This window comes from Myxocyprinus asiaticus, chromosome 12 (genome assembly GCF_019703515.2).
Source record: "Myxocyprinus asiaticus isolate MX2 ecotype Aquarium Trade chromosome 12, UBuf_Myxa_2, whole genome shotgun sequence".
In the NCBI taxonomy this organism is placed as follows: Eukaryota; Metazoa; Chordata; class Actinopteri; order Cypriniformes; family Catostomidae; genus Myxocyprinus; species Myxocyprinus asiaticus.
The window spans coordinates 12,285,668-12,312,466 of record NC_059355.1 but is presented as its reverse complement, the minus strand read 5'-3'; the positions used below and the strand labels follow the sequence as shown (position 1 = coordinate 12,312,466).

Below are 26,799 nucleotides of genomic sequence, written 5' to 3'. Positions count from 1 at the left end.
GCGCAGAAGCGCTGCACTCTAATGGTGGACATGTCTGCTGTATAATCGTCTTTTTATGCGCTGTTTCTCTGCGTTTGTGCAATCAGCAGCCCTCTGCCGAGCCGTCAACACCCGTGAGTAAACTTACATCCTTCTCTCCTGACAGAAACTATCGGGTGTGGAGTGATTTAATGTGTGTTTCGGTGCTTGCATGTCGGTGTTTACAGTAGTTAGCCACCACAGCTCATCAAAGTTTGGAGCGGATCAATAATTCATGTAATAACACAGTTATACACTCATCAGAGCTGTTAATAACGTGTGTTAATGAATACAACCGCATGTGTGTTGAGCTGAATGTGTTTGTTTGTGTGACAGGAGTGAGTTTGTGTTGTTTTAGCAGCTCTAGCCGTGTGTATGTTGGTTATGTTGTTGTTGTTGTTGTTGTTTTGTGCGAGTTTGAGAGATTTTTGGGTCAGAACTTTAACTGAGCCTTATGAAATGCTGACAATGAGAGATGTGGATCTGATTCTGTCTGGTTAAACACATCTAATTATCAGATATTGTGTTTATCAGGCTAATGTTTGCTAGCATGCTAGTGTAGGGTCTGAGTTTACAGGTGTTTTTACATATTCGTCTTAATAACAATAATTACACACAGCAAAAGGTTAATTTAATTTGCTTTGAGTTTATGTCTTTCAAGACTGTAAAATGGTTACATGTGCTTATATTCTATTCTATCAGTTTGAATAAAACAGTATATCATTCGTGCCAACACTCCCGATTTTACCGGGTTTCTCCCGTTTTTCCACCCCTCCTCCCGCTGTACTTCCGATTTACAATTTCTCCCGATAAACTCGCGATTTTCCACATCTACACTTTGCATTTGTATTTAAGTATAACATGATGCGTCCCGTATCGAATCAATACGGGACGAGATTTGTCCCGTAAACTGGTCAGATGGCGTCACGGCGAAATCGTTCCAGATCGTTAATTTAACATCGTTGATATAAATTGGATATTTTTCATATGGTGGGAAAGGGGTCGTCTGAAAAGTCCACACATTGTGCTGAAACGTGCTAATACTGTGGAGGGTGCGGTAAGGGACCGTCTGAAATATCCACACATTGTGCTAAAACTGGAATTTTTTTTAATTGAAAAACTGAAGGTGAATATAAAGATATAAGATCCAACAATGTATGAATACTATCACTGAGTCATAAAGACAAGAAGGTGAAGGAAAAAAATAAATCAAATAAAGTAAATCAAATAAAAAAATATACATAAACCAACACAGATCACAGATGTATACATAAATAAAATAAAGATAAATAATTGAAGAAGTCATGGGTCAGGAAAGTTCTCAGCATATAAGAAAGGATATACACTTTTTAGTATTAATAACTCAAACAGCATTTATTGCTAAAACTGTGAAGGATGTGGTAAGGGACCATCTGAATAGATGGTCAATTTCTTGATATTATTCATCTTCAATGTAGTATTACTGATCGGTACTGCCGCTCCCTATACACAGATTATGCAGTCTGCGTAGTGCACCTACTCCTTACGGGGGCACCATCTTACCCTGGGGGGCACCAGAAACTCCACTGGCTGCCATTCCTCGCATATACGAACCACGTAACACCCCCTCCCCCCAAAAATCTCCCTATTTTACACAATCCGATGATGGCAGGTATGCAGTATGTAGGGACTATTTTTCAAAAGTATGAAAGTTGCATGTAGTTGTATTGTTGTCATATGCGGTTGCTTTGAAAAATCAGTACAGTGAGTTGATTTCATTTTTCATTTATTCTGACTTTATTTCGCTCTGTAAAATCTGTGAGCGTGTCAGCATGCAAAAAATAATTTTACTTACATTTTTCCAATGCAAATTAGTAGGAATCTAATTAATTAGGGGTCTGAATCACTAATTTTTATTGGTGTTTTTTCCCCCAATTATTGCTTGTATTTAGTTATCTTTCGTTAACTTTAATCCATTTTGAACTAAACTTTTATTTCTTTTTCTTTTGTATGTTCTAAAATTATTTTAAATTTGAGTCTTACATATTTTGTTTTCTGTATTATGCCTTTGTAAAGCACTTTCAATTACCATTCTAAATGGAATGTGCTAAATAAATAAACTGACCTAAAAATAGTAGTAGAAGTGGTAAATTTATATCAGTGCATATAAAGGAAACTGTATGTCTTGTGTCCTGCAACTGGTCACCATTTATTTTATGTTTTTCACCATTTTTAAAAAACCTAATTTGCCTTCACTGGTCATTAAGTGTGGATAACTGAGTTCATAAAAGCTGCATGCCTACTAATTATTTATAAAGGTAGCAAAATGTTGTTACATTTTTTCTAAACATGCAATATTATGGATTTTGTTTTGTTGCAAAAATGTCCTAAGTTTCTCTCTTACAGTGCAATCGTCAGAATGGCTTCGGACTCAGCCTCTCAGAGCTCCCAGAGTCCTGGGGCTAGGATCATGACCTTTCATCCCACAAAAGACGAGTTCAAAGACTTCAACAGATACATCGCATATGTGGAGTCACAGGGGGCACACAGAGCCGGGATGGCAAAGGTTAGCGGCTTTTTGTTTACAGGCGTTAGATTTAGTCAGCATCTTTTTCAGGTTTATTTTTAATTTCACATAGAACGTTCTTATTTTGTGTCCTGGATGAGCATTGGAAGTATGCATAGCTCATTAGTGTGCCTGTTTGGTGTAGGTGGTGCCACCAAAGGACTGGAAGCCGCGGCGTACGTATGATGACATCGACGACCTGGTGATTTCCACCCCGATTCAACAGGTTGTGACTGGCCAATCAGGGCTCTTCACACAGTACAACATCCAGAAAAAGCCAATGACTGTCCGCGAGTTTCGCAAAACTGCCAACACAGACAAGTGAGGAGCAAAGTGTGCCAGACAACATGAAATCAAAAATGACTCTTGTTTAAGTCCCTGAACTTATTGTGCACAATTTGTCAGTACAATGTTATTGTAAATAAAACAAATTATTGTTTTTATAATTTTTTATTAAAATAACTTTTATCATCAAGTAACCAAAGCCACGGTGATGGGGGAAAATATTAATAACAATTAATATTGGGGGCCTGGGTAGCTCAGCAAGTAAAGACGCTGACTACCACCTCTGGAGTTGTGACTTTGAATCCAGGGCGTGCTGAGTGACTCCAGCCAGGACTCCTAAGCAACCAAATCGGCCCGGTTGCTAGGGAGGGTAGAGTCACATGGCGTAATCTCTTCGTGGTCACTATAATGTGGTTCTTGCTCTCAGTGGGGCGTGTGGTGAGTTGAGCGTGGATGCGGTAACACGCTCAACAAGCCACGTGATAGGATGCACAGATTGATGGTCTCAGATGCGGAGGCAACTGAGATTCATCCTCCACCACCTGGATTGAGGCGAGTCACTACGCCACCACGAGGACTTAGAGCACATTGGGAATTGGGCATTCCAAATTGGGGAGAAATAAAATAATAATAATAACCATTAATATTGAATGCACATTTTTCATAATCCAATAAAATCCCAGTGGATAATGGGAAGTCCTGCCCTTTAAATATTTTGATTCAATCAGAAATACGTGAATTTATGGACTTTCAATGCATTATTTTGTGTGTCGTTTCATGTTGACATAAAGGGTTCTCTCACTCTGCCATTGCAGATTTTGTAATCCCAGATATGCAGATTTTGATGAACTTGAGAGAAAATTTTGGAAGAATTTAACGTTCAACCCACCATTATATGGGGCAGATGTCAGTGGAACTCTCTATGATCCAGTGAGTTAATTTAAACTTATCTTTTGCCTGATTTATTAATGTTTTTCACTATAATCTCTTAGTCACAACCATTCCTGTTCTGTGTCATGATGGTGCCATAAAATTATCGCAACCATACTTGTGGCTTTATTCTCCTAAAAGGATGTGACGGAGTGGAATATGGGCCATCTAAACAGTATTTTGGACACTGTGGAGAGAGAGAGTGGAATCACAATAAAAGGTGTAAACACTCCGTATCTGTATTTCGGGATGTGGAAGAGCACGTTTGCCTGGCACACAGAGGACATGGATCTTTACAGCATTAATTACCTTCACTTTGGAGAACCCAAGTCCTGGTACTGTCACAGGACATGTTTAATATTCATATTACACTTCTTATTCTAAAGAGATTTTAAAGGCATTACTACTTAGTCTTAAATTCAAAACAAGCTTTTCTACAGGTATGTGGTGCCTCCAGAGCATGGGAAACGATTGGAGCGTCTTGCTAAAGGTATGGTGGTGTTCTGTAGATTTTATTACTTTCCTACTCCTCTTGATCAGCTCTCTAATTCATGGCACTTCTGATCTGCATTCATGCAGGTTTTTTTCCCGGAAGCGCTCAAAGTTGTGAAGCCTTCTTGCGACACAAAATGACTTTAATTTCACCATCAATTCTGAGGAAGTATGGCATACCATTTGAGAAGGTGAGTTGTGTCTATTTTACGTAAAAATGCAAAGCTTTGTTTTTTCTCTGGTCTGAAAATATTTTGCATACTTTTAATATTTTCTGGAGGGAAATGTTTTTTTTTAGGTTACCAACAAATTATTATGTAAAGTTGTGGTTCTAGATAATGTATGTTTGCGCACAGTTGGATTGGACAATTAAATATACAATATATATTTATAATAAATGAAATTAAATATTAATATTAATCTGAATGATAAATGTTAATAGTCATATTTATATAACTTAGTCATTGCATTTAACTCATTTGATCCTAATTCATCTGGATTCATTTATAAAAATATTTGACATTGAAAAGGTCTTTCTCTGAAAATATTTCCCCATTGTTTACTATTTACTACGGGGATACGCTCACAAAGGTTCTGGCAAGTACAACTCAATCCAGTAGAAGGGATAGTTCACCCAAAATTGAAAATTTTCTCATCATTTACTCACCTTCATGCCGTCCCAGATGTGCATGACTTTCTTTCTTCTGCAGAACACAAATGAAGATTTTTAGAAGAAAATCTCAGCTCTGTAGGTCCATACAATGCAAGTGAACGGGTACCAAAATCTTGGAGCTCCAAAAAGCACATCAAGACAGCATAAAAGTAATCCATATGACTCCAGTCTTCTGAAGTGATCCAATCAGGTTTGGGTGATAACAGACCATAATATTACTCCTTTTTCACTATAAATCTTGACATCAGATGTCTCCTAGCGCTCTCTGCATGCGTCAAGCACGAGGCAGTGTAATCGATCATGATCATGCCTAGAGACTGCAATGGCAAGATGTACAGTGAAAAAGAGTTACATTTTGGTCTGTTCTCACCCAAAACTTATTGGATCGCTTCTGAAGATATGGATTAAAACACTGGAATCGTATGGATTACTTTTATGCTGTCTTGATGTGCTTTTTGGAGCTCCAAGATTTTGGTACCCGTTCACTTGCATTGTATGGACCTACAGAGCTGAGATATTCTTCTAAAAATCTTTGTTTGTGTTCTGCAGAAGAAAGAAAATCATACACATCTGGGATGGCATGGTGGTGAGTAAATGATGAGAGATTGTTTTGGGTGAACTATCCCTTTAAGAGTTGTACATATGTAAATGGGTTTTCATTTTAGATACTGTCAATACATTTCAGTGTTTGTCCAAACATACTAAAATATACAGTATGTGTTCACTTAACATATGAATGCCTACAAATACAAATGTGATCATCACCTTGATGTATGGAAAAAAAAACTTTATGTACATTTCTGCTTAACACATCAGGTGACACAGGAAGCAGGCGAGTTCATTGTGACCTTTCCATATGGATATCATGCTGGATTTAACCATGGATTTAACTGTGCAGAATCCACAAACTTTGCCACACAGCGCTGGATCGATTATGGCAAACAGGCAACATTAGTATGTTTGGTTTACATAGTAAAAAGTCAATGCTGAATAAGTATGGTACTTCAGAATATAATGGATGTTTTTGTCATCTTGTTTGGCAATGTTTGTCTCTTTCTCATTTTAGTGTTCCTGTCGGAAAGACATGGTGAAGATCTCCATGGATGTGTTTGTCCGTATGTTTCAGCCAGAACGTTACAAACTTTGGAAAGCAGGAAAGGACACTGTGCCCATTGACCACTCAAAGCCCACCCCCGAGGCAGCAGAGTTCCTTATTGATGCAAAGACTGAAAATGAAAAGGGAGAACTCAGCGAAAGCAGCAAAACACAAACCGAGGTGAAGAAAGGAGAAACAGAGCATAAAGAGGAGCAGACGGCAAAGCCAGGAGGTGGAGAGGAGGAGAATGCTGAAAGTTTGTCTGGAAAGGAAATTAAAGGAGAAACGGAGAAAGCAGATACAGATGGTGGAAAGGCAGAGAAAGGAGAGAAGAAGACTGTTAGCACTGAGGAGCCCAGCAGCACTTCAGAGCAAAACAGCAGGTGTGTAGAAGAAAGAGTACATTGTCTGTTGTGAATTGTACTTCAGCAAGTACGAAACATACAAGACCGTTTGTTAGGGTGTTCTTGGTGGTTGTGAGGTGTTCTGGTTACAGGCCAAAAGAGTCAAAAGAGCCCACCACCAAGTCTCTGATATTCAAGTTCTCAGATATGGCTCGGGTCCTTCCTTCAAGGGAAGTCTATGTTGTTTTGTTGTTGTTTTTTTCTGAACAATTTTATTGTGAATCAAAAGTGTGATCACTGAGAAACAAAGTAATAGCACACTTTAACAAGCGGCATGATGTATCATTCATGTCTGTAGCATACTGGGGTTTGTTCAAATCTCTAACCTTAAGTACAGAAAATACCATTGCTTGCTTTAGCAGTAGAGCGTAACAGTCTGTTTCCGGAAGTTAAAATCCCATTCATTTTCTCCATAGATTCAATTAATTTTTAATGGTAATTTATAAACCTTTAAAGACAGACCTACTGTGAGTTCTGAGGTTGTAAATCGATGGTAAATGCTTCTGTTGAATCCTCAGTCAACGTTATTTCAACTTTGTAAATAAAAAAAAAGAAAAAAAAAAAGAGTTTAATAGCAGAATTTCTGGTTGAAAAACTACACTACCCATGAGATAATCTCCACCAATCAGAGAATTGTTGCTAACAAAGTGCACCAAAAGAGCTCTGCAGCAAATGCCCACTCCCCTGATGCATTCGAGTTCGTTGCTGTACACTCTCAAACTACTTATATTTTGCAAATATATTGTTTAAATGATTATAATCAACAACTTTAAATCAACAGTTTTATATTTTTCCATCGTTTTTAATTCGATTACGTCATTTTTAATGTTTCATGGGATTGTAGTTCATTCCCTCATGAAAAAGTCTTTTTCCTTTTGTCTTTTTGTCCGATTTAGAATACTTTTTTGCTTCAAATCAAATCTGATACTGTTGTAATTCACCTCAGAGTTGGTTGGTTTGGTTTATGGCTTAAAACTCTTTAATGAAGTATTTTATGAAATTCTAATGGGAAAAATACTTCCAGAACAAAGACAGCTGAAAAAGTAGGTGGACACTATTTTATAACAGCTAATGATTAGGCTGTGGTGATTGGGCGATTGGGATTTACACAAATTCGTTCTGCTCGTGCTTCATGAATGAGGCATGTTGTGTGAGGAAAAATTTGCAGAATCATGCTGAATGCATTGAAATATGGTAAAATATGTTAAACCAAGCTGAGAGTAATACAAATTCATTGGGAGCTGTGTACTGTTTAAATGTTATTGCTATGATTTGTTTTACTCTCCCTGAAATGTTGAATTCTGTGATTTTATACTTCCAACTGTGAAGCACTTTGAGCTGCATTTTATGTATGAAAGGTCCTATACTAATAAAAATGTATTATTATTATTATTATTATTATTAATAATTTAAAGTATTTAATAAATTACCACAGAAGAGCGAAGCATGTCTAAAGTTTTAATAATGACGGGCGTTCAAATTCTGCAGAAATCTACTTTTGGTCAGAGCTACTTATGTGTCATTTATCAGACACATACCAAAGGTGATTTTGCAGTAAAACATTTTTCATGGTCATTCCTTCTGAAGAACACAGTTATAATAATGGATCACCTCTTCTGGGGTTTGGTCCTGCAACCTTACAGGATGCTGTTTTTAATCCCTCTGATGTCATCTTTCTTCTTATATCAGCAATAGCAGCAGTCCAAAGCAGAAGCTGGGCCAGAAACGACTTAGACCCAGTGCTGAGACTGGAGAGAAAGATGTGGATAATCAGTTGAAGGCAGAAGAGGAGGAAGTTGAGAAGAAGAAAGCCAAATTCGGCCAGACTAAGACAGACTACATGAAAGAACAATCCATCCCAGGTAGAGACCTTCATATACAGTATGCACTGTAAAAATAGTTACCTGAGGCACCATTTTGGGTTTTCTCAGCTTTCACACTGGTGGAACCCTCTGGAGATCCTCCAGAAACCTATTTAGTTCTTTGGAAATGTACGCTTAGTTCCTGCAAGAACTTTAAGGACTGTCAATGGAACTCCCTCATAAGCGAAAAGCTTTGATGCGCTTTAATATATATAAGTTCTTTGAGTACATAAAGATGCCTTTATTTTTTTTACAGTATATGGTACATGGAAGTAGTTTTTTTTTTTTTTAAATACCATAAACATCCTGTTTTTTTTTTTTCTGTAGGTGATGGGAAAGCTGAGGAAACCATGGAGACAGACACGCCCCCTCCAAACCAGCAAGGGAATCAAGCCCATCCTTGCACGGAGGCGGAGCTCTCTTCATCCAACCAGCAGCCACACCCCACCTCAAGCAGTGACATCACAACTCAACCCCAACCAAGCAATGACATCCCTCCTCCTGAAACCAGTGATGTCACCTCATCCTCACAATCCAACAACATCAGTGATGAAACCAGCTATGATGTGGCGCAGAGTAGTGATGTCATGGCAAAGAGCAGTGACGTCACCTCTCAGTCCGGTGATGTCACTCAAAGTTGTGATGTCCATAGCAAACCGGAAGACATCACACAAATCGGTAAACTCAAAACGGAGCTCAGCGATGCACGGCCAAGTGACATCACGCCACATTCATGTTCCAGTGACATCACTGATGAAGACCAATCCACTGACATCACATCAGAGCTGCATACCAGCAGTATGTCTGCTCAGCCCAGCATTAACTCTGCCCACATCTATGATGTAACACCAGATCCCAGCAACAGTACCATCTGGCCAAAACACGAGCCCAGCATTAAGACCGCCCACATTTATGATGTCACCACAGAACCCAGCATTAGCTCCGCCCTCATCTGTGAAGTCACACAAGAACCCAGCAACAGTATCATCAGCCAAAAATGCGAGCCCAGCATTAACTCCACCCACACTTGTGATCTCACTCCAGAACCAAGCAACAGCATCATCAGCCCAGAGTGCGAGCCCAGCATTAACTCCACCCTCATCTCTGATGTCACCAAAAAACACAGCAACAACACAGTAAACACCAACACTATCAGCCTGAAATGTGAGCCCAGCAGTAGCTCCGCCCACAGTTATGATGTCATCGCAGAACCCAGCAACAACACCATAAATACGAGTACCATCAGTCCTAAAAAGGAGCCCAGCATTAACCCCGCCTGCACTTATGATGTCAACAATGAACCCAGCAAGCCCAGCATTAACTCCACCCACACTTGTGATCTCACTCCAGAACCAAGCAATAGCATCATCAGCCAAAAATGTGAGCCCAGCATTAACTCCGCCCACCGTTATGATGTTAACACAGAACCCAGCAACAACACCATAAAGAAGAGTACCATCAGTCCTAAAAGTGAGCCCACCATTAACTCTGGCCTCATCTGTGATGTCACCACAAATCTCAGCACCAACTCTATCAGCTCTAAATTTGAGCCCAGCATTGGCTCCGCCCACACCTTTTATGTCACCGCAGAACCCAGCGACGACAGCATAATCAGCCCAAAATGCAAGCCCAGCATTAACTCCGCCCACACCAATGATCTCACCACAGAACCCAGTAAGCCCAGCGTTAACACCACCCTTATCTGTGATGTCACTACAAAACCAAGCACCCACATTTTCAGCCCTAAATGCAAACCCAGCGTAAGCTCCACCCACACTTATGATGTTACCCCAGAACCCAGCGACAGCACCATCAGCCCCAAACGTGAACTCGCTGAGTCACGGTGTATTTCTTTGTTGGCGAGCAGTAGTCAGGTGAGCCAGCCTGCAGCCCAGCACATCTTCCAGAGGACGCTGAGTCCTGCTGAGGTGCTGCATGTCCACAGCTACGCAAAGGGAGATTACAGCGAGCTGGAAACGCGTAGCAGGCTTGAGAGAGACCAAGACAGTGACTCTGACAGTGAATCTCAAGAGGACAGCAAGGTGTGTACACCACATACAACACGCATACTGCTGTGTGTGGCTGTGTATAATAAGTGTTTGTGTCGTCCTGTAGAAATCAGATGATTGTCCAGTTGATGTTCAGCAGAGGCTGCCCAGACTCCCCAGACACCATCCTCTGATGAAGGACAGCATCAGTGATGAAGGTCAGCTATTTTACATAGGGGCCGCCATGTTGAGATCACATGACAAGCCAAATAAGAGTCTCTTTTTTTTTGTTAATCACCCTGTTGTACAACACATTCACTCATGGAATAAATTAATCATGGCTGACTGTGATTACCTCATTTTTACACTGGCATCGGTGCCACTAGGTGTCAATGCAACATAAACAAAAAAGTGATAAATTGTGTGTGTATTTGCAGAGCTGCAGGATCAGGCAGCATCAGAGGAGGAGGGTCTGGATGGGGAGGCCTGGGCTCGACCTCTGTCCCAGTTATGGCAGAACAGACCGTATAATCCAGAGAGAGAGAGGGAATACAACAGAGAGATGGGTCTGCTGCCACCATACTGTGCTGTGTGCATGCTCTTCCAGGCACACCAACGGGTAAGGCACATCAACTTACCAAACATATCATTTGAATGTAACAAATTAAAGAACAATAGCAAGACTGCATTTGAACTGCATTTTAGCTATTTTTGTTGTTAATTTAATATTTAAGAAGTTAATATTTTCATATTGTACCAAGTTAAAAGTTTCCCTGCATAATTTACAACATTTAATGAGAGAATTTCCTACATATTTTAACAAAGTGGACATTATAAATTAAATATACCCAAATGAATCAGAATTCATGTGCTTGTGAATCGATACCCAACCCTACCGCATATATGGGTATATGCCTAGTTATAACACTCTTCTCCATCATTTGGTCATCATTTGATAAATTATGCTGGCATGATCAATGGAAAATATGCAAATATTAAGGGAATGTACACATACATCACTTTTAAATTACATTCCGTTGACTGCCTAATTTCCACGTCGGTAATAGCACAACAATAATTTCACCAGGCAGATAGCTCAGAGTGTTGTGAAAAAACACTAAGCCACAAACTGTAATGGGCCTCATTTACCTAGAAAAGAGGGCGTGTTTGTGTTGAAAAAAATGTGTGCATCAGAGATATGTGTATATTCTTCTCCCATCATTGAAGTGTAATGTGTGTATTTAGTCTGAAGGGGGCGAAAGTGAGCCAGCTGTGTTGCTGTCAGGGGGTCAGATGAGGAGCAAGCCTCTGATTCCAGAGATGTGTTTCACCACGACCACAGAAGACAGCACTGACATCCACCTGACCACACCTCACCTGGAGGAGGATGGCACCAGCCTGCTCATCAGCTGCACACAGTGTAGCGTCCGTGTGCACACCAGTGAGTATACTTTTCTCAGGAGCTAAAAAACACAAGCTTCAATCTGTTGAGGCTTTATGCAATTTGCAAAAGTCAGGATGCACAAAGTCCTAGTTTCCAAGTTCCCAGGCTGTTTCAATGAGGGCTTCTAAACTAGTTGCAAGAGTTTACAAAGGTTAATGCATGGCATTACATTTGTAAAAGATATCAAGAAGAGGCCAAAATATGTGATGTGTTTCAAGTTCTCAGATAGAGACAGAATTAGATTTGTACTTTTTTAAAAGAAACTATGAATGGTGTATGCCCGTGCAATACTCACCACCAGCATATTGGAGTTGGCCTGACATTGCTGAGGTGTTCTGTAGTTCCTAGGGCATTCCCAGTGTTTTCTGGGTCATTCAGCAAAGGAACACACTTTTAAAGGCTCCGGCAAACCCACAGAAAAGTTCTTCTTCATTCCTCGCTCAAAATATACGAACATTCAGATACTGGCCACACCACTGTGGGAGGCGTTTAGAGGAGCATGTAAATATGAGGATGTTCAAGACTACATGTAAAACCTTAACTAATTTGATATTAAAATGTGTTATCAATGTTTTCATGCTTTATTCTATGAGTAGAATTCACACAAAATTAGTAAAAGAAGTTGTTTTAACTGCTCGATGATGATTTAGAGTAATATATGTGCAGTAGATAATGTGTAATTTGTCTTGTTTGCATTCTCAGGGTTCTCGCGGATCTTTAAAAAGTCTTGAAATGTCTTAAATTCAGTTTTCCAAAATTTAAGGTCATAAAAAGTCTTAAATATCTTAAATGATACAATAAAAGTCTTAATTACCATTTAAAGATGTCTTAAATTTGGAGGCGGGAAAACAGGAATCCTGATATAACCTAATGTGATTATCAAAAGAATATGATTTAATTAAATAAACGCATGCGCTGCGTCCTTCAGAGTGAAAACGCGGGGGCTTGTGAGTGTTTTAAGCTGTTGCAGAGCAGTTCACAATTATTAGGACATAACGGAAATTTATGACAAGCGTTGTTGATGAAATATGACAATGTTTACTTTTAATTGTTTATATTGTAATATGTTGTAGATAATTGTAGGAGTATACATTTTATTTCCCTTATCTGTTTGAAGGAGCAACTAGAAGCAGTGAAGCGCATAATTTCAAAATAAGAGTGTGTTTCAGCCTTTAAAGTTAAAAGTTCTGCGCTATGAATCAAATCTTTTTTATTTATTTTATTTATTTATTTTTCTTGGTTATTGGTATATTGGTTGCAAAATAAACTGCATCTGGAATTTAATTCAGTTTGAAATCTTGTAGCCTCTGTCTAGCCCTCCCCATCACAGGAAGGAAAGACTAAGAACATTTCATATAGGCTGCCAATTTTAAAAACCTTTGGCAGATTAATTGCCTTCCTTTCAACACATTATCATATCAGTGAAATCCAATATTGGTTGACCTCTTATTTGTATTAATTTATACAATGGTAAATAAACCAATTTTAATGTGATACAGTATATGTGGAAAACATGTCTTGAGTATTTTAAACTTGCATGTAGCCTACACTTTTTTACTGATAAGCAATGTTAAGGCCATGTTGAATGTGTGCACCAGCCTGTTTAAGTAATAGTCTGTGATACATGATTTATTTTTGTGTGTGTTTGTTTTTGTATGGGGATACGGTATTCATTTTATTTATAAAATATAATAGGTCTTAAAAAAGGTCTTAAAAATCTTAAATTTGATTTTAGAACTTCTGCAGCAACCCTGATTCTGCATTCATGGCGCTAATGCAAGGCAATACTATGCACCGGTTACGATCTTTTATTGTAATTTATGCTGACACTGATACTACTGCAAAGATTAATGTATAAAAGAATGTTAATGGATACAATGCAGACAAAAGAATAATGATGATAGGCAAATCTCACTTTGGGCAGATGTGTGAATGGCTTTTGGCTGCAGGAGACACAAGAGTGAAGCAGCAGATCAAACAACAGAGTGAATGGGCATTTAAAAGTATTTAAGTACATTTCATTCCTTTTTTAGTCTAGTTAAAAATAAAATCGCATGACATGTTCTTGGAATATGTGTCTATGCGAATGATCGTACACATTTAGGAAAGTTTGCACCAGCTCGCTAATAACTCTGCACGGCGATGTGTTCATGTTGACTGACCTTAACTGACTGAACAATGTAACCGGAATTAGTTGCTGAGCTCAAAGTAGGTGAAGCTCCAGGTCACATCCACCGATGACGTGGACCAATGGCAGTATGAAGGTGATTAGCAGCCAGTACAAATTTTAAATAAGTTTGCGCTGGCGAGCTGTCACAAAACACAGAAACAAACTCAAAAACACCTTAGTTTTAGCCAGATTTGTTTGAAATGGTGTCACACTCATTTGTTCTTTGATTTCGTATGAAGTATACCGGTGCCATGATATTCTGTTATGGCTCCTTTAATATGAGTCTATAGGGTTCTTCCATGTCAAATCAACCAAATTTCAGAAATTTCCCCTGCTCAAATGTTTGGTTTTGTTAATAATTTTTTCTGAAGAAAGATAAACATATATGATGGTCAAAGCCAAAATATTACATTATTTTGTAGATGGGGGACAAAATGACAATTTTTGCATTGTTTTGGGGCAAAAATACAGGTAAAAAAAATAACCTTAGAAAGGTGGCAATATCATTATTTTATTGGTACATACAGTAGAGATAAGTAGGTCTGTTACTAAAATCAGTTTATTTCAGCACCCCTTGATGCTGACCAATGGTGTGAGTCCAAAAATGTGGAAAAAAATGTTTATGTTGTTTTTCCAAAGTTGGAGTGCTCGTAACTTCAGAAGTATTAAAGATATCTCAATATCCTTTTAGATTCTTTTTTAGAACAAGCTTTCCTTTTGGTATCTGCATACTTAAGGCCCTCTGTGGTTAAATCCCAGAGATGGCTCTCCATGTGTAAATTTTGGATGGTTCAATGGTTGAAAACCAAATGTGGGTCACATGGTATGAAGCTAGTTTTTCTTGTCCAACAAAACAAACGTCTGAAGTACAAATAATATTGAAACTAGAAATATACCTATATTTAGTCACATGAAAATCGTGTTTGATTGCTTAGAATAAAATAAGCACACCGCTCCGCAAGAAGCCATACAGTTTGAGGTATCATCAGTGTCCATAGTGCAAGCGGTGTAAGTATGAAAAATAAAGCTGTTTCAAGAAGTGTTGTGTTAAATAATGAGAAGTTTGGTTCATTTAAGCTCTTTGTTGTCTTCTAGGTTGTTATGGTATCACTCCGGCGAGAGTTACCAAAGACTGGAAATGTGCCCGCTGTAAAGCCAACGCACTCACAGAGGTACCCACTGTCTTCACATTGCATTATTCGCATACAAAATCGGTAATTTCTCCATTCTCTGTCTGAAGTGTAGGTTGATGATGTCTTAATCTGTCATTGTTGACTTTCAGAATTGCTGTTTATGTTCGTTGAGAGGTGGTGCGTTGCACAGAGCCAATAATGGCAAGTAAGTACGTTGAATTTCCACTAGAGGGCAGCACCAACATGGCATAATTTGAAGTGCCTTGCTGTTTTCTTCAGGATCTATTAATGTTATTCATATTCAAAAAACTACCACCCCATGTTACTAAAGTGGAACAATATGTATCTGGTTATGCAGATGGGTTCACGTCCTGTGTGCAGTGGCAGTGCTTGAGGCTCGCTTTATAAACATCAGTGAACGATCGCCTGTGGATCTCAGTGGCATTCCTTTACAGAGATTTAAACTGGTAAGTTTATGTGCCCTTTACCCACGGCTGCCCTTTAAAAAGGGGTTGAATCCCTTTCTCAAGGATATATCTCTTTCCCCAAACCCTTATAAATCAACAGTTTGAAATGTGTGTAACATAAGTGGCTCTTAACTGGTGGGTCATGACCCAGAAATGGGTCACAGGTCTGTTCTGACAGGGTTGTGGACAGGAGGGAAATAACAATGCTATAATTGTTTTTATGAATACACTAAAATGCAACTAACCATATATAATAAGTAGGATAGCAAAATAAATCGGGTTTTCACCATTTAAAAGGGAGGATAACACAGTTTTTCCACATTTTACATTATCAAATAGATTTAAAATAAAACCGTTAGGACAGTAGCTCAAAATTCAAGATGAGCCACAACACATATTGTTGGGCCTATACATTTCATTATACATACTATTAATGCATTTCATCATTTATTTGAAGGACATTTCTTTGAAAAACGTATTTTTCATGCACACGTGGTTGAAAACTTAAGTTGCGATGGCTCCAGGATGCTGTAAGCAGACATAATGATATTTATCACATTTCCTGTCTCACTTCCTCTGAACTGACTTACTGTGAGCTGATCCCTCCTGTGTGTTGCAGAAATGCTACTACTGCAAACGGCGAATGAAGAAAATGTCAGGCTGTTGTGTGCAGTGTTCTCACGGCCGGTGCCCCACCTCATACCACCCCACCTGTGCTCAGGCCGCCGGTGTCATCATGCACCCGGACAACTGGCCCTTCATCGTCTACGTCACCTGCTGCCGCCACAAAGGGCCGGTCCAGTCAGAGGTATAGCCTCTGAAACACGTTGTCACGTAGATCTGCTTCATCAGTTCTTTCGCACGTTATTGCACTACAATCCGATATGCAGCTATAGTCTCATCCTGTTTTCTTTTAGAGCAGAATACAAAGCACCCCTTCATTTTTCTCTGTTCATAGCAAGTTCTTTTTTATCTGCACATTCTGCAGTAGTTTTTAGAGGAATAGTTTCTAAAAAATTTAAATTTTGTCATCATGTACTCACCCTTATGTTGTTCTAAACCCATCTGAATTTCTTTCTTCCGTGGAACACAAAATGAGAGGTTTTAAATGAAAGTTTGCGTTAGCGAGCTGTCACAAAACATGAATGTTCACGCTCCTCTTATCATACAAGTTCAAAAAAGGCACTTGAATTCCAAGTCTTCTGAAGTCATACGATAGCTTTCTGTGGGGAACAGACTGAAACTAAAGGCATTAATCTAATTTGCACTTACAAATATTCAGATTTACAACGTTAAACTCACAATGCAGTTAGTCATGTGATGCGAGAACTAATGGCATTCATCATCATTGACGTCAATAGTTAATTTTTGCATGAACTTGTCCTTTAAGACCACTTAGGCTCATGCAGTGATATGTGATATGGACATTAATATGAGTTTAGTTTCTGATCTATCTTTCTCTCTTCCTGTAGCGTAATAAAGCAGCTATGATAGAGCTCAGTGTGGGTCAGAAGGTCATCTGCAAGCACAAAAATGGACGTTACTATCAGTGTGAAGTGATACAGCTGTCAAAAGAGACGTTTTATGAGGTCAACTTTGATGACGGCTCCTTCAGTGATAACCTTTTCCCAGAGGACATTGTGGTAAGGGGGCTAAAGAGATTTTATCTATGTATTATTTCTTTAAACAGTTAGTATCATTTTAATTAGCTATACTAATGGACTCTATGCATGGTCACTTCCGCGTTTTGCTTCAGGGGGTGCACTTACATCCGGCACAGTACCGGAAACTATTTCTTTCTGCGCTGTCAAGACACGTTATTTACAAATGTTTCTGCGGATGACATTGGACAATATCCAACTCACATTGAGACACAGAGCTGTTGCTCCATCCAGTATATTTCAAAATAAATAAAAACAATGAGGGTGAATATTCACAAGACATAGACCATTACTGGCTTAACAAGATCCCTGTTTCCGACTGTATTACTCATGCACTTATTTTGATTCATTTTGCTAGATAAAGTATAGCCCTGTGATATTACAAGTTAATATAATATGACAATTGACAATAATTTGCTTCACAGCAAATGCAGGAGTGAACAATAATTTATTTCTTAAAATAGTGACTAGTTTCCTTAACCATACAATTTGTCTAATAGTGGTCAATATTAGTTGATTTTATGATATTTATGCAGTATAATATAAATCTCACTTTCAGTATAATTTACGGAAAAAAAAACTGTGTCCCATTTCTGAGGAATTTGTCATGTGCGTGCAGAGCTCTGCCGAACTGAACATAGGAAGCCTTACACAATGGTATAGCAGTGCTCGGCCGTTCTGCAAGCTTCAATTCATATGTATTTATACTTTTAGAGCTCATTAATGAGATCATTTTTATACTTATACTAAATAAATTACTTTTGTTGAGGTCAGTCGTTTTATTTTAGAAAGAAGAGTAGTTTGCAACAACTCTCTTGACACTTTCGCTATGGCTGATATATGGCTATACCATTATCGCCCTGAGATTTTAACGGAAATACGTCGGCTATGTGCCGTGCATAGAGTCCATTATGTTGGCTTGGTATCTAACTTTCTATCAGCTGTCTGTCTCTGTCTTTCTATCTATCACTCTTTCTTTTCTATCTATCTATTTTGGCAGAATTCTATTTGTCTGTCTGTCTGTCTGTGTCTTTCTATCACTCTTTCTTTTGTATTTATCTACTGTGGTGGAACGACCCGCCCCCTCCCCTCGTCATCATCGCCCTGCCTCTGAGGGCTGTCCTTCAGCCAGGCTCACGACAGGATTGGGCAGGAGAGAGAAGAGGTGCATAGTTAGTAAGCCTCGTTTTGGGCAGAGGGGTGGAACGAGGCACACTCGTTGTAAACGTAGAGCGCGCCTCTTCTTGGGGAGCCGGCTTCTATTCTCCATGTGTGCATGCACTTGCATCCTCTCAGGTTCAGGATCAGAGCGGGGAGTTTTTGGCCGAGATAGATGCATCGCTGAACCCGCTTCTCGGACCCCTGCGCGAGTTAGATGTGTTGTCGGCGGAGAACAGCACGCGCCGCGGCCGACGGGCTAGAGGCCAAACCGCCTTTCTCTCACACCTGCCTTGGGCCTGGGAAGACAGGCTGCTAACGATCTAACGATCTATCTATCTGTCTGTCTGTCTGTCTGTCTATCTATCTGTCTATCATGTCTGTTTATCTATCACTCTTTCTTGTCTGTCTGTCTGTCTTCTTTCTTTCATGACATGTTCTGATGGGGTTTTAACTGTTTATCTAGAACCGGGACTGTGCTCAGCTGGGTCCACCACCACAGGGTGAGGTGGTTCAGGTCAGATGGACAGATGGTCTTGTCTATGGAGCCAAATTTGTTGCCGCTCATGTCATTCAGATGTACCAGGTAATTGTCTGGGAGAGAAATCAATTAATTAAATTGTTTTGTCTCTTTTACCCGGTTAGTACCATACTTTCAAGAATATAAGTCGCAGGACCTTTCAGAAGATGAAGAAAATGCAACTTAAACTGGCGGCCAAAAGTTTGGAATAATCTACAGATTTTGCTGTTTCGGAAGGAAATTGGTACTTTATTTCACCAAAGTGGCATCCAACTGATCACAAAGTATAGTCAGGACATTACTGATATAAAAAAACAGCACCATCACTATTTGAAAAAAGTAATTTTTGATCAAATCTAGACAGGCCTCATTTCCAGCAGCCATCACTCCAACACCTTATCCTTGAGTAATCATGCTAAATTGCTAATTTGGTACTAGAAAAATCACTGCTTCATTGAATTCTACCCGCTCAACACCAGTTTCATCAGTAAAGAGAAGACTCAGGGGTGCAGGCCTTATGGGAAGAATTGCAAAGAAAAAGCCATTTTGAAACAGAAAAACAAAAAGAAAAGGTTAGAATGAGCAAAGAAACAGACATTGAACAACAGATAATTGGAAAAGAGTGTTATGGATCGTTACCCCATTGAGCTTTTGTGGGATCAACTAGACTAAGGTGCATGAGAAGTGCCCGACAAGACACATCTATGGCAAGTGCTACAGGAAGTGTGGGGTGAAATGTCACCTGAGTATCTGAACAAACTGACTGCTAGAATGCCAAGGATCTGCAAAGCTGTCATTGCTGCACGTGGAGGATGTCCGCTGTCTTTTTAAAAAAAAATTTTTTTATTGTAATAGTAATTTTTCACGTTGTTAATGTCCTGACTATACATTGTGATCAGTTGAATGCTACTTTGGTGAATAAAAGTACCAATCTCTTTCCATAAGAGCAAAATCTGTACATTATTCCAAACTTTTGGCCCCAGTGTATATTCCGGAAAATATGGTACTAATTGACTTACATACATAATAGACCTTTTTCACAGACTGTGATGATGCGTTTCCACCTTATTTATCAGCGTAAATCTTGCACATTTTTTTTAGATTATAAATTTTTTAAATATCGAGTGTAAATTTATAACATTATGCTTTGTGTTATATTACCCTGGAATTCGTTTTAAAAAACGAATTACCACAGCTGCGAGGGGGTTTCTATTACAACTGCTGAGAGAGTGACAAAGTAAACCACCAAAGTCTTAATCCACCGCTCTCTATTTTTTCCTCTTCTGGAAAGTCATTCAAACGTGATAGTGGATTTTTTCTTTTGGTCATGGAGCAAATGGGTAAGTGAAAATCATATTTGCTGTGATCTCCCATTCACTGCTGTCGAAGTTTACTCTGCAAATGTTTACTTCCACGTTCTAAAATCCAGAGTGTGAAAAATGCCTATTTATTAGTAATTGATGTCGGATGGTCAAACACGCTGCACAATAAAACACATAAGCTTACACACAAACAGATGAAAACATCAGTTATAGAGACGGTAGTATAGCGTTTTAAAGTTCCCTATTTTGAGTATTTTGCCTTTACAAAGAATTTTATACACCCAATTTAAATATTCTGCCCCATCATGACATTAATGTTCTAACAAAGTCCGCGCTGTCAAACGCAAATCCTCATGCCCACAAAATGACGTTTCATCACACCCATAGTAAAAACATTCAGTCAGTGAACAGGATAAATAATGCATAGAAACAGGGTTTCCAACATCAGAAATATTCACAGATATACAGTTGCTAAAGTTAATAAATAAATAGAATACAACAGGCAGATTGTTTTACTCACAGACTAAAAGCTGTTTATTTGTGCTCAGCATAGTTAAAACAAATGTGGCTTATTTGTCACATATTTTTCATGAAACATTAAATGAAAAAACTGTTATAGATGATTACTTAAATCAGATGCGTCAATCCTGAGGGAATCTCCGAGGAGTGCGTCTGACCTTCTGCTGAACGACTGAATGGAGGTGCCTGCTGGATGCAACCTCTCTCAGTGCGACTTGTACACAGTTGTGACTTATCTGTGTTTTGTTTTTTCTCTCAACAACATGATTTTGACCAGGTGCGACTTATATTCAGGTGCGACTTTATTTCTGGAAAATACGGTATTCATGGGTTGAGTTGAATTGCTGCTTCTGTTTCAGGTGGAGTTTGAGGACGGATCACAGCTCACAGCGAAGAGAGATGACGTCTACACGCTAGATGAAGAACTTCCCAAGAGAGTCAAGTCTCGTCTGGTGAGCTCCATACTCATTGAGTTTGGAAGGTTTACAATCATTAAAAATGTAAAGCCTTATCTGTGTTGAATTCTGCGTGTGTGTGTGATTCAGTCTAAGGCATCGGACATGCGCTTTGATGGGATTTTCGGAGAGAAGAAGGTCCAAGACAGCAAGAGACAGAGAGTGATCAACTCCAGGTACAGAGGGGACTATATCGAACCAGTCATCTACAGAGCTATCATGGAGTAGCCAGCGATAGCACAGCCTTCACCCAAAACCACCAGCACCCATCCAGGGGACTCTAGCACAGCCTGCTCATGTCAATAGTGTTCAGTTTGCAGGAATCAAATGCCTGGATGGGTTTGAACCCTCCCTGGAAGGACTCGCACTTACCCTGATTTGTCCAACACACTTTTTCTGATTTTGGCAGGGCATTCTCACAGTGTCTTTCTCAGACGATGCAGCTTTGCAGGGTGTGTGATGACACATATTTAACCTCAATGCTTTGAAACTGTGCCACAAGTCTCAACATCAACAGCATCACCTGGTCTCTAAATGAATTATCAATGAAAGCAGTAGTTTGTGGAGTCTTTCTAATACACATTCATTTAATAAAGATTATTTGTAACCTTCATTTCATAAAATATTTACTTTTATCAATTTGCATTAATTTATTTTACTTAAAGGGATATTCACCCAAAAATTAAATTCTGTTATCAAATACTCACCCTCATGTTGTTTCAAATCTGTATGACTTTCTTTCCTTCCGTAAACCTTGAAAGGACACATTGGGAAGAATATTCACACTGCTTTTTCCCATACAATAAAAGTGAATGGTGTTGGGAAGGTTTGTCAAGCACCATAAAGTGTGCATGAGTCATATAGACTGTTGTTATGGTGTTTTTATAATTTTTAGAGCTTGACAGCATCTGGTCACCATTCACTTTCATTATATGGAAACAGTAGCGTCAAGTTTCTGCTAAACTTTTTGTTTTGTGTTCCACAGAAGAAAGAAAATCATACAGATTTGGAACAATGTGAGGGTGAGTAAATGATGACAGTATTTTCATTTTTGGATAAACTATTCCTTTAATTCAGGGTGCTGTTTCTACCCGTATTTTACCTAACGGAGGTGCCATTGCCATTTAATGGATACAGATCTCCTTTTTAAAGATGTACACAGTCATAAATTGAGCAATTGATCCTGAATATTGTACATAATTTGGAACATAATGAATTTAGCTTGTTTCGTCTTTTAATAGTTTTTCAAGCGTATTTATTACTTGGTGCTTTGCAAAAGCAACTTTTGCAATATAATATGTGTGAGTCAAAGTCCTGTTGAAGAATGAGAATCACATAAATGCAAAGCTCGTACTGAAATGCCAAGGATCTTTCTCCCATTCTCACCTTGTACTCTTTTTCAAGACATTTTCATTAATGTAGCTTACTGCTGTCAACATTTTATTAACCCCAAGGTTTTAATAAGCTATTTTTGCACTTCTGAGCTGTACTTTTATGAATTCTCTTTTTTTCCCTTGCAGTAGCCAAGCTCCAGAGACAAATGCACTTAGGAAAGTTAAAAAGGTCTGTTAGTGCTTGTCTTGTAAACAGTCTTTATCTGTCAGGCCGTCTAGCAGACAGCTTTTAGAAAAGTAAGGTTGTATGAGTCCCTCATTTGTTCAATAGAGGGCTAATATTCATTATAAAAGAATTATAAAAGATTTCTTTTTGTATTAAGAAGCCTATTTTATTGCTTTGTTTTATAATACCTGTTTATTGTTCATATACTGTGAGATAGAGTTGTATGTAGTTAATTTAAAAATGTTAAGTTCCAGGCTAGCACATTTCTGCTGCCTCTTGTTTTGCTTTCAAAAATGAGTCTCGTTCTCACTACATATGTGAATGCAGAGGCTCTAAGACTTCCATATGTATTTTGTAAAAATCATTAAGGTACGTCATTAAAAGATGTGGGCCGTAATGTTTCTTACATTGCAGTGTGTGTTTTATTCCTGTTGAAGGATTAGGGTTTGGGTTTTTAACCCACTTTTTTCCAATAGCACATTATTTATAGTTTTTAATGCATGATATTGCTATTTAAAAAATTTTTTTTATTGCATATACAAATTTAAACAAACAATCAATTATTAACAATTGTGACATTTTTTTAAATCTTACCCCATTCTCCATCTTCCAGTACTAAATTCAAGTCTCTCTCCCATAACTTCTTAAGAGATGTTAATACCCATCCCCTAAACTCTGAATTAGCCAGGAATAGTACAATGAAGCCTCGTGACCCTTTCCAAAAGCAGCAAGCTTTTTCAGTTGACTCAAGATGGCACCGAGTATGGCTGCTGCGTTGCGAGCTCCGACGCAACACTGCAGTTTTTTGTTTGTTTTGTTCACAATTCTATGTTTTTTTTTTGTCTTGGATGTTGTCTGCCTTATTGTCTACAACAGACAAACACTTTTGGACATTGGTTCTGCAATAGCACACAGAAAACCGGACTTTAAATTCCTCAATGCCGACCCGCTGTTTACAAACGCCAGCGGAGCCCTTTGTCTGAAGGAAAAGGGGAAATAGAGCCGGCATTCTCATCAGAGTAAGACGTTGTGCAAATCGACCCCCGCTACCCAGTATTCTACTTGCAAATGTTCAGTCTTTGGACAACAAGCTCTGCGAGCTGAGAGCGCGGATCTCTTTCCAACGAGAGATGAGGGACTGCTGCATTATCTGCCTTACGGAAACTTTGATGTCTGCTGAGATTCCAGATTCAGCCATCGAACACGTGGGGTTCTCTGTGCACCAAGTGGACAGAGCGAAAGACCTCTGAGGTAAAAGCAGAGGTGGTGGTGTATCTTTTATGCTCAACAAACCCTGGTGTGACCAGAGGAACGTACATTCTATCAAGTCTTTCTGTTCTCCTGATCTGGAATTTCTCATGCTTCTGTGTCGACCATTCTGGCTACTGAGGGAATTCACAGTGGTCATTATCACAGCTGTGTACATCCCCCCACAAGCCGACATAGACCGGGCACTCAAGGAACTGTACGGGATTATAAGCAAGCAAAAAACCGCACACCCTGAGGCCACGTTCATTTTGACCAGGGACTTTAACAAAGCCAATATTAAATCAATCACACCAAAATACCACCAACACATCAGTTTCAACACACGAGGGGACCGGGTTTTGGACCATTGCTACTCTCCCTTCCGGGATGGCAACAAATCCCTTGCCCGCCCACCATTTGGCAAATCAGACCACTCTTCCATTCTGCTTCTGCCCGCTTACAGGCAAAAACTGAAATAGGAAGCACCCACCCTCAGAACGATCCAGTGCTGGTTGGACCAATCAGATTCTACGCTACAAGACTGTTTTGATCACGCAGACTGGGAGATGTTCCGGTCCGCCTCTGATGACGACATCGAGGTGTACACTGATAGCGTAACGTGTTTCATCAGAAAGTGCGTAGAGGATGTTGTTCCGACCAAAACAATACGGATCTACCCCAACCAGAAGCCATGGATAAATAGCAATGTTCGCACTGCACTTGATACGCGGACCTCTGCTTTTAATTCAACAAGCCAGTTATGCCCTCTGCAAAACTATCAGAGCAGCCAAACGCTAGTACAGGGACAAGATTGAAGGACAGTTTAACACCACCAACTCTAGAAGCATGTGGCAGGGAATTAATATCATCACGGACTTTAAAGGGAATAAAAACTCCGCCATGAACACCGCTGCCTCTCTCCCGGATGAGCTAAATAATTTTTATGCTCGTTTCGAGGGAAATAACACCGCCCTCGCAGAGAGAGCTCTCGCGGCCGAAGCTACAGTGGTTAGTTCACTCTCCATCTCTGTAGCGGATGTAACCCAATCCTAACGACGGGTGAATATCTGTAAAGCCACAGGTGCAGATTTCATTCCGGGCCGCGTCATCAGAGTGTGCGCGAACCAACTGGCTGGCGTTTTTACGGACATTTTCAACCTTTCCCTCTCCTTTTCTGTGGTCCCCACATGCTTTAAAATGTCCACCATTGTGCCTGTACCAAAGCGATCCAAAATCACTTGCTTAAATGACTGGAGTCCTGTTGCTCTGACCCCCATCATCAGCAAATGCTTTGAGAGACTAATCAGAGATTACATCTGCTCTGTGCTGCCTCCATCACTGGACCCATTGCAGTTTGCTTACCGCAACAATCGCTCCCTGATGATGCCATTGCATCTACAATACACACTGCTCTCTCCCACCTGGAAAAAAGGAACACTTATGTGAGAATGCTGTTTGTAGACTACAGCTCAGCATTCAACACCATAGTGCCCTCCAAGCTTTATGTGAAATTCTGGGCTCTGGGCTTAAACAGCTCACTGTGCAGCTGGATCCTGGACTTCCTGTCAAGCAGAGGCCAGGTGGTTAGAATGGGCAGCAACATCTCCTCATCACTGACCCTCAACACTGGAGCCCCTCAGGGCTATGTTCTCAGCCCACTCCTGTATTCCCTGTACACAAATGACTGTGTGGCAACACATAGCTCCAAAGCCATCAAGTTTGCTGATGATACGACGGTGGTAGGTCTGATCACTGACAATGATGAAACGGCCTACAGAGTGGAGGAGCTCACTCTGACACGCTGATGTTAGGAGCACAACCTCTCCCTCAACGTCAGCAAGACAAAGGAGCTTGTGGTGGACTTCAGGAGAAAAGACAGAGAACACAATCCCATCACCATCAATGGAGCACCGGTGGAGAGAGTCAGCAGCTTCAAGTTCCTCGGTGTCCACATCACTGAGGAACTCACATGGCCACAATGAGACCGTTGTGAAGAAGGCTCATCAGCGCCTCTTCTTCCTGAGATGGCTGAGGAAGTTTGGAATGAACCGCCACTTCCTCACACGGTTCTACACCAGCACTGTAGAGAGCATCCTGACTGGCTGCATCATTGCCTGTTACGGCAATAGCACTGACCACAACCGCAAAGCCCTGCAAAGGGTGGTGCGAACTGCCAGACACATCATCGGAGGTGAGCTTCCCTCCCTCCAGGACATGTATACCAGGCGGTGTGTGAAAAAAGCTCGGAGGATCATCAGAGACTCCAGCCACCCAAGCCTTGGGCTGCTCTCACTGCTACCATCAGGCAGACGGTATCGCAGCATCAGGACCCGCACCAGCCGACTTCATGACAGCTTCTTCCCCCAAGCAATCAGACTTCTGAACTCTTGATCTCTCATGATCAATATACATCAGCACTGCACTTTATTAATCTTATTATCTCACACTGGACTGTCTTAAATAATATTCTCTGTTAACAACATGCTAGCAACTGACTATCATCCGACAGCCTGAATGTCAATACAGTACAATACAAACTACTGTATATTTTATATATACTATATATACTTTTTTTTATTGTATAATGTGTATTCTATATTGTGTGTATTGTATACTGTACAATATTCTATATTGTGTGTATTGTATACTGTATATTGTATATTATTATTTGTATATTGTGTTGTGTGTAATTATGTGTATATTAGTTATGTAAAATGTGATGTGTAAATCTGTTTATTGTAAACTGGTTTATGTCTCATCACTCATGACAGCTATGTTGCTCAGAACTGCACCCAAGACTTTCACCCACTATTGCACTTGTGTATATGGTTGTGTGACAATAAAAGTGA

The 26,799-nt window shown here is 39.7% G+C and overlaps 1 protein-coding gene across 2 annotated transcripts; it reads left to right on the top strand.

The window, feature by feature from the left end:
• Nucleotides 1-26,799, top strand: kdm4aa (lysine (K)-specific demethylase 4A, genome duplicate a). 2 transcript variants are annotated; one of them, XM_051711355.1, is made up of 22 exons: nucleotides 1-113; nucleotides 2,404-2,563; nucleotides 2,709-2,884; nucleotides 3,664-3,778; nucleotides 3,920-4,113; nucleotides 4,219-4,268; nucleotides 4,358-4,461; nucleotides 5,760-5,897; nucleotides 6,010-6,422; nucleotides 8,133-8,305; nucleotides 8,633-10,347; nucleotides 10,421-10,511; nucleotides 10,731-10,912; nucleotides 11,539-11,734; nucleotides 15,003-15,079; nucleotides 15,190-15,245; nucleotides 15,399-15,507; nucleotides 16,127-16,315; nucleotides 16,980-17,150; nucleotides 18,793-18,912; nucleotides 21,047-21,139; nucleotides 21,233-26,798. In XM_051711355.1, exons 2-22 carry the CDS (start codon nucleotides 2,417-2,419, stop codon nucleotides 21,368-21,370), a joined length of 4,647 nt encoding a protein of 1,548 aa, XP_051567315.1. In that variant the 5' UTR covers nucleotides 1-113; nucleotides 2,404-2,416; the 3' UTR covers nucleotides 21,371-26,798. The 2 variants fall into 2 exon arrangements, with proteins under 2 accessions (XP_051567315.1, XP_051567316.1); XM_051711356.1 differs by lacking the exon at nucleotides 18,793-18,912 and having other exon boundaries at nucleotides 21,233-26,799.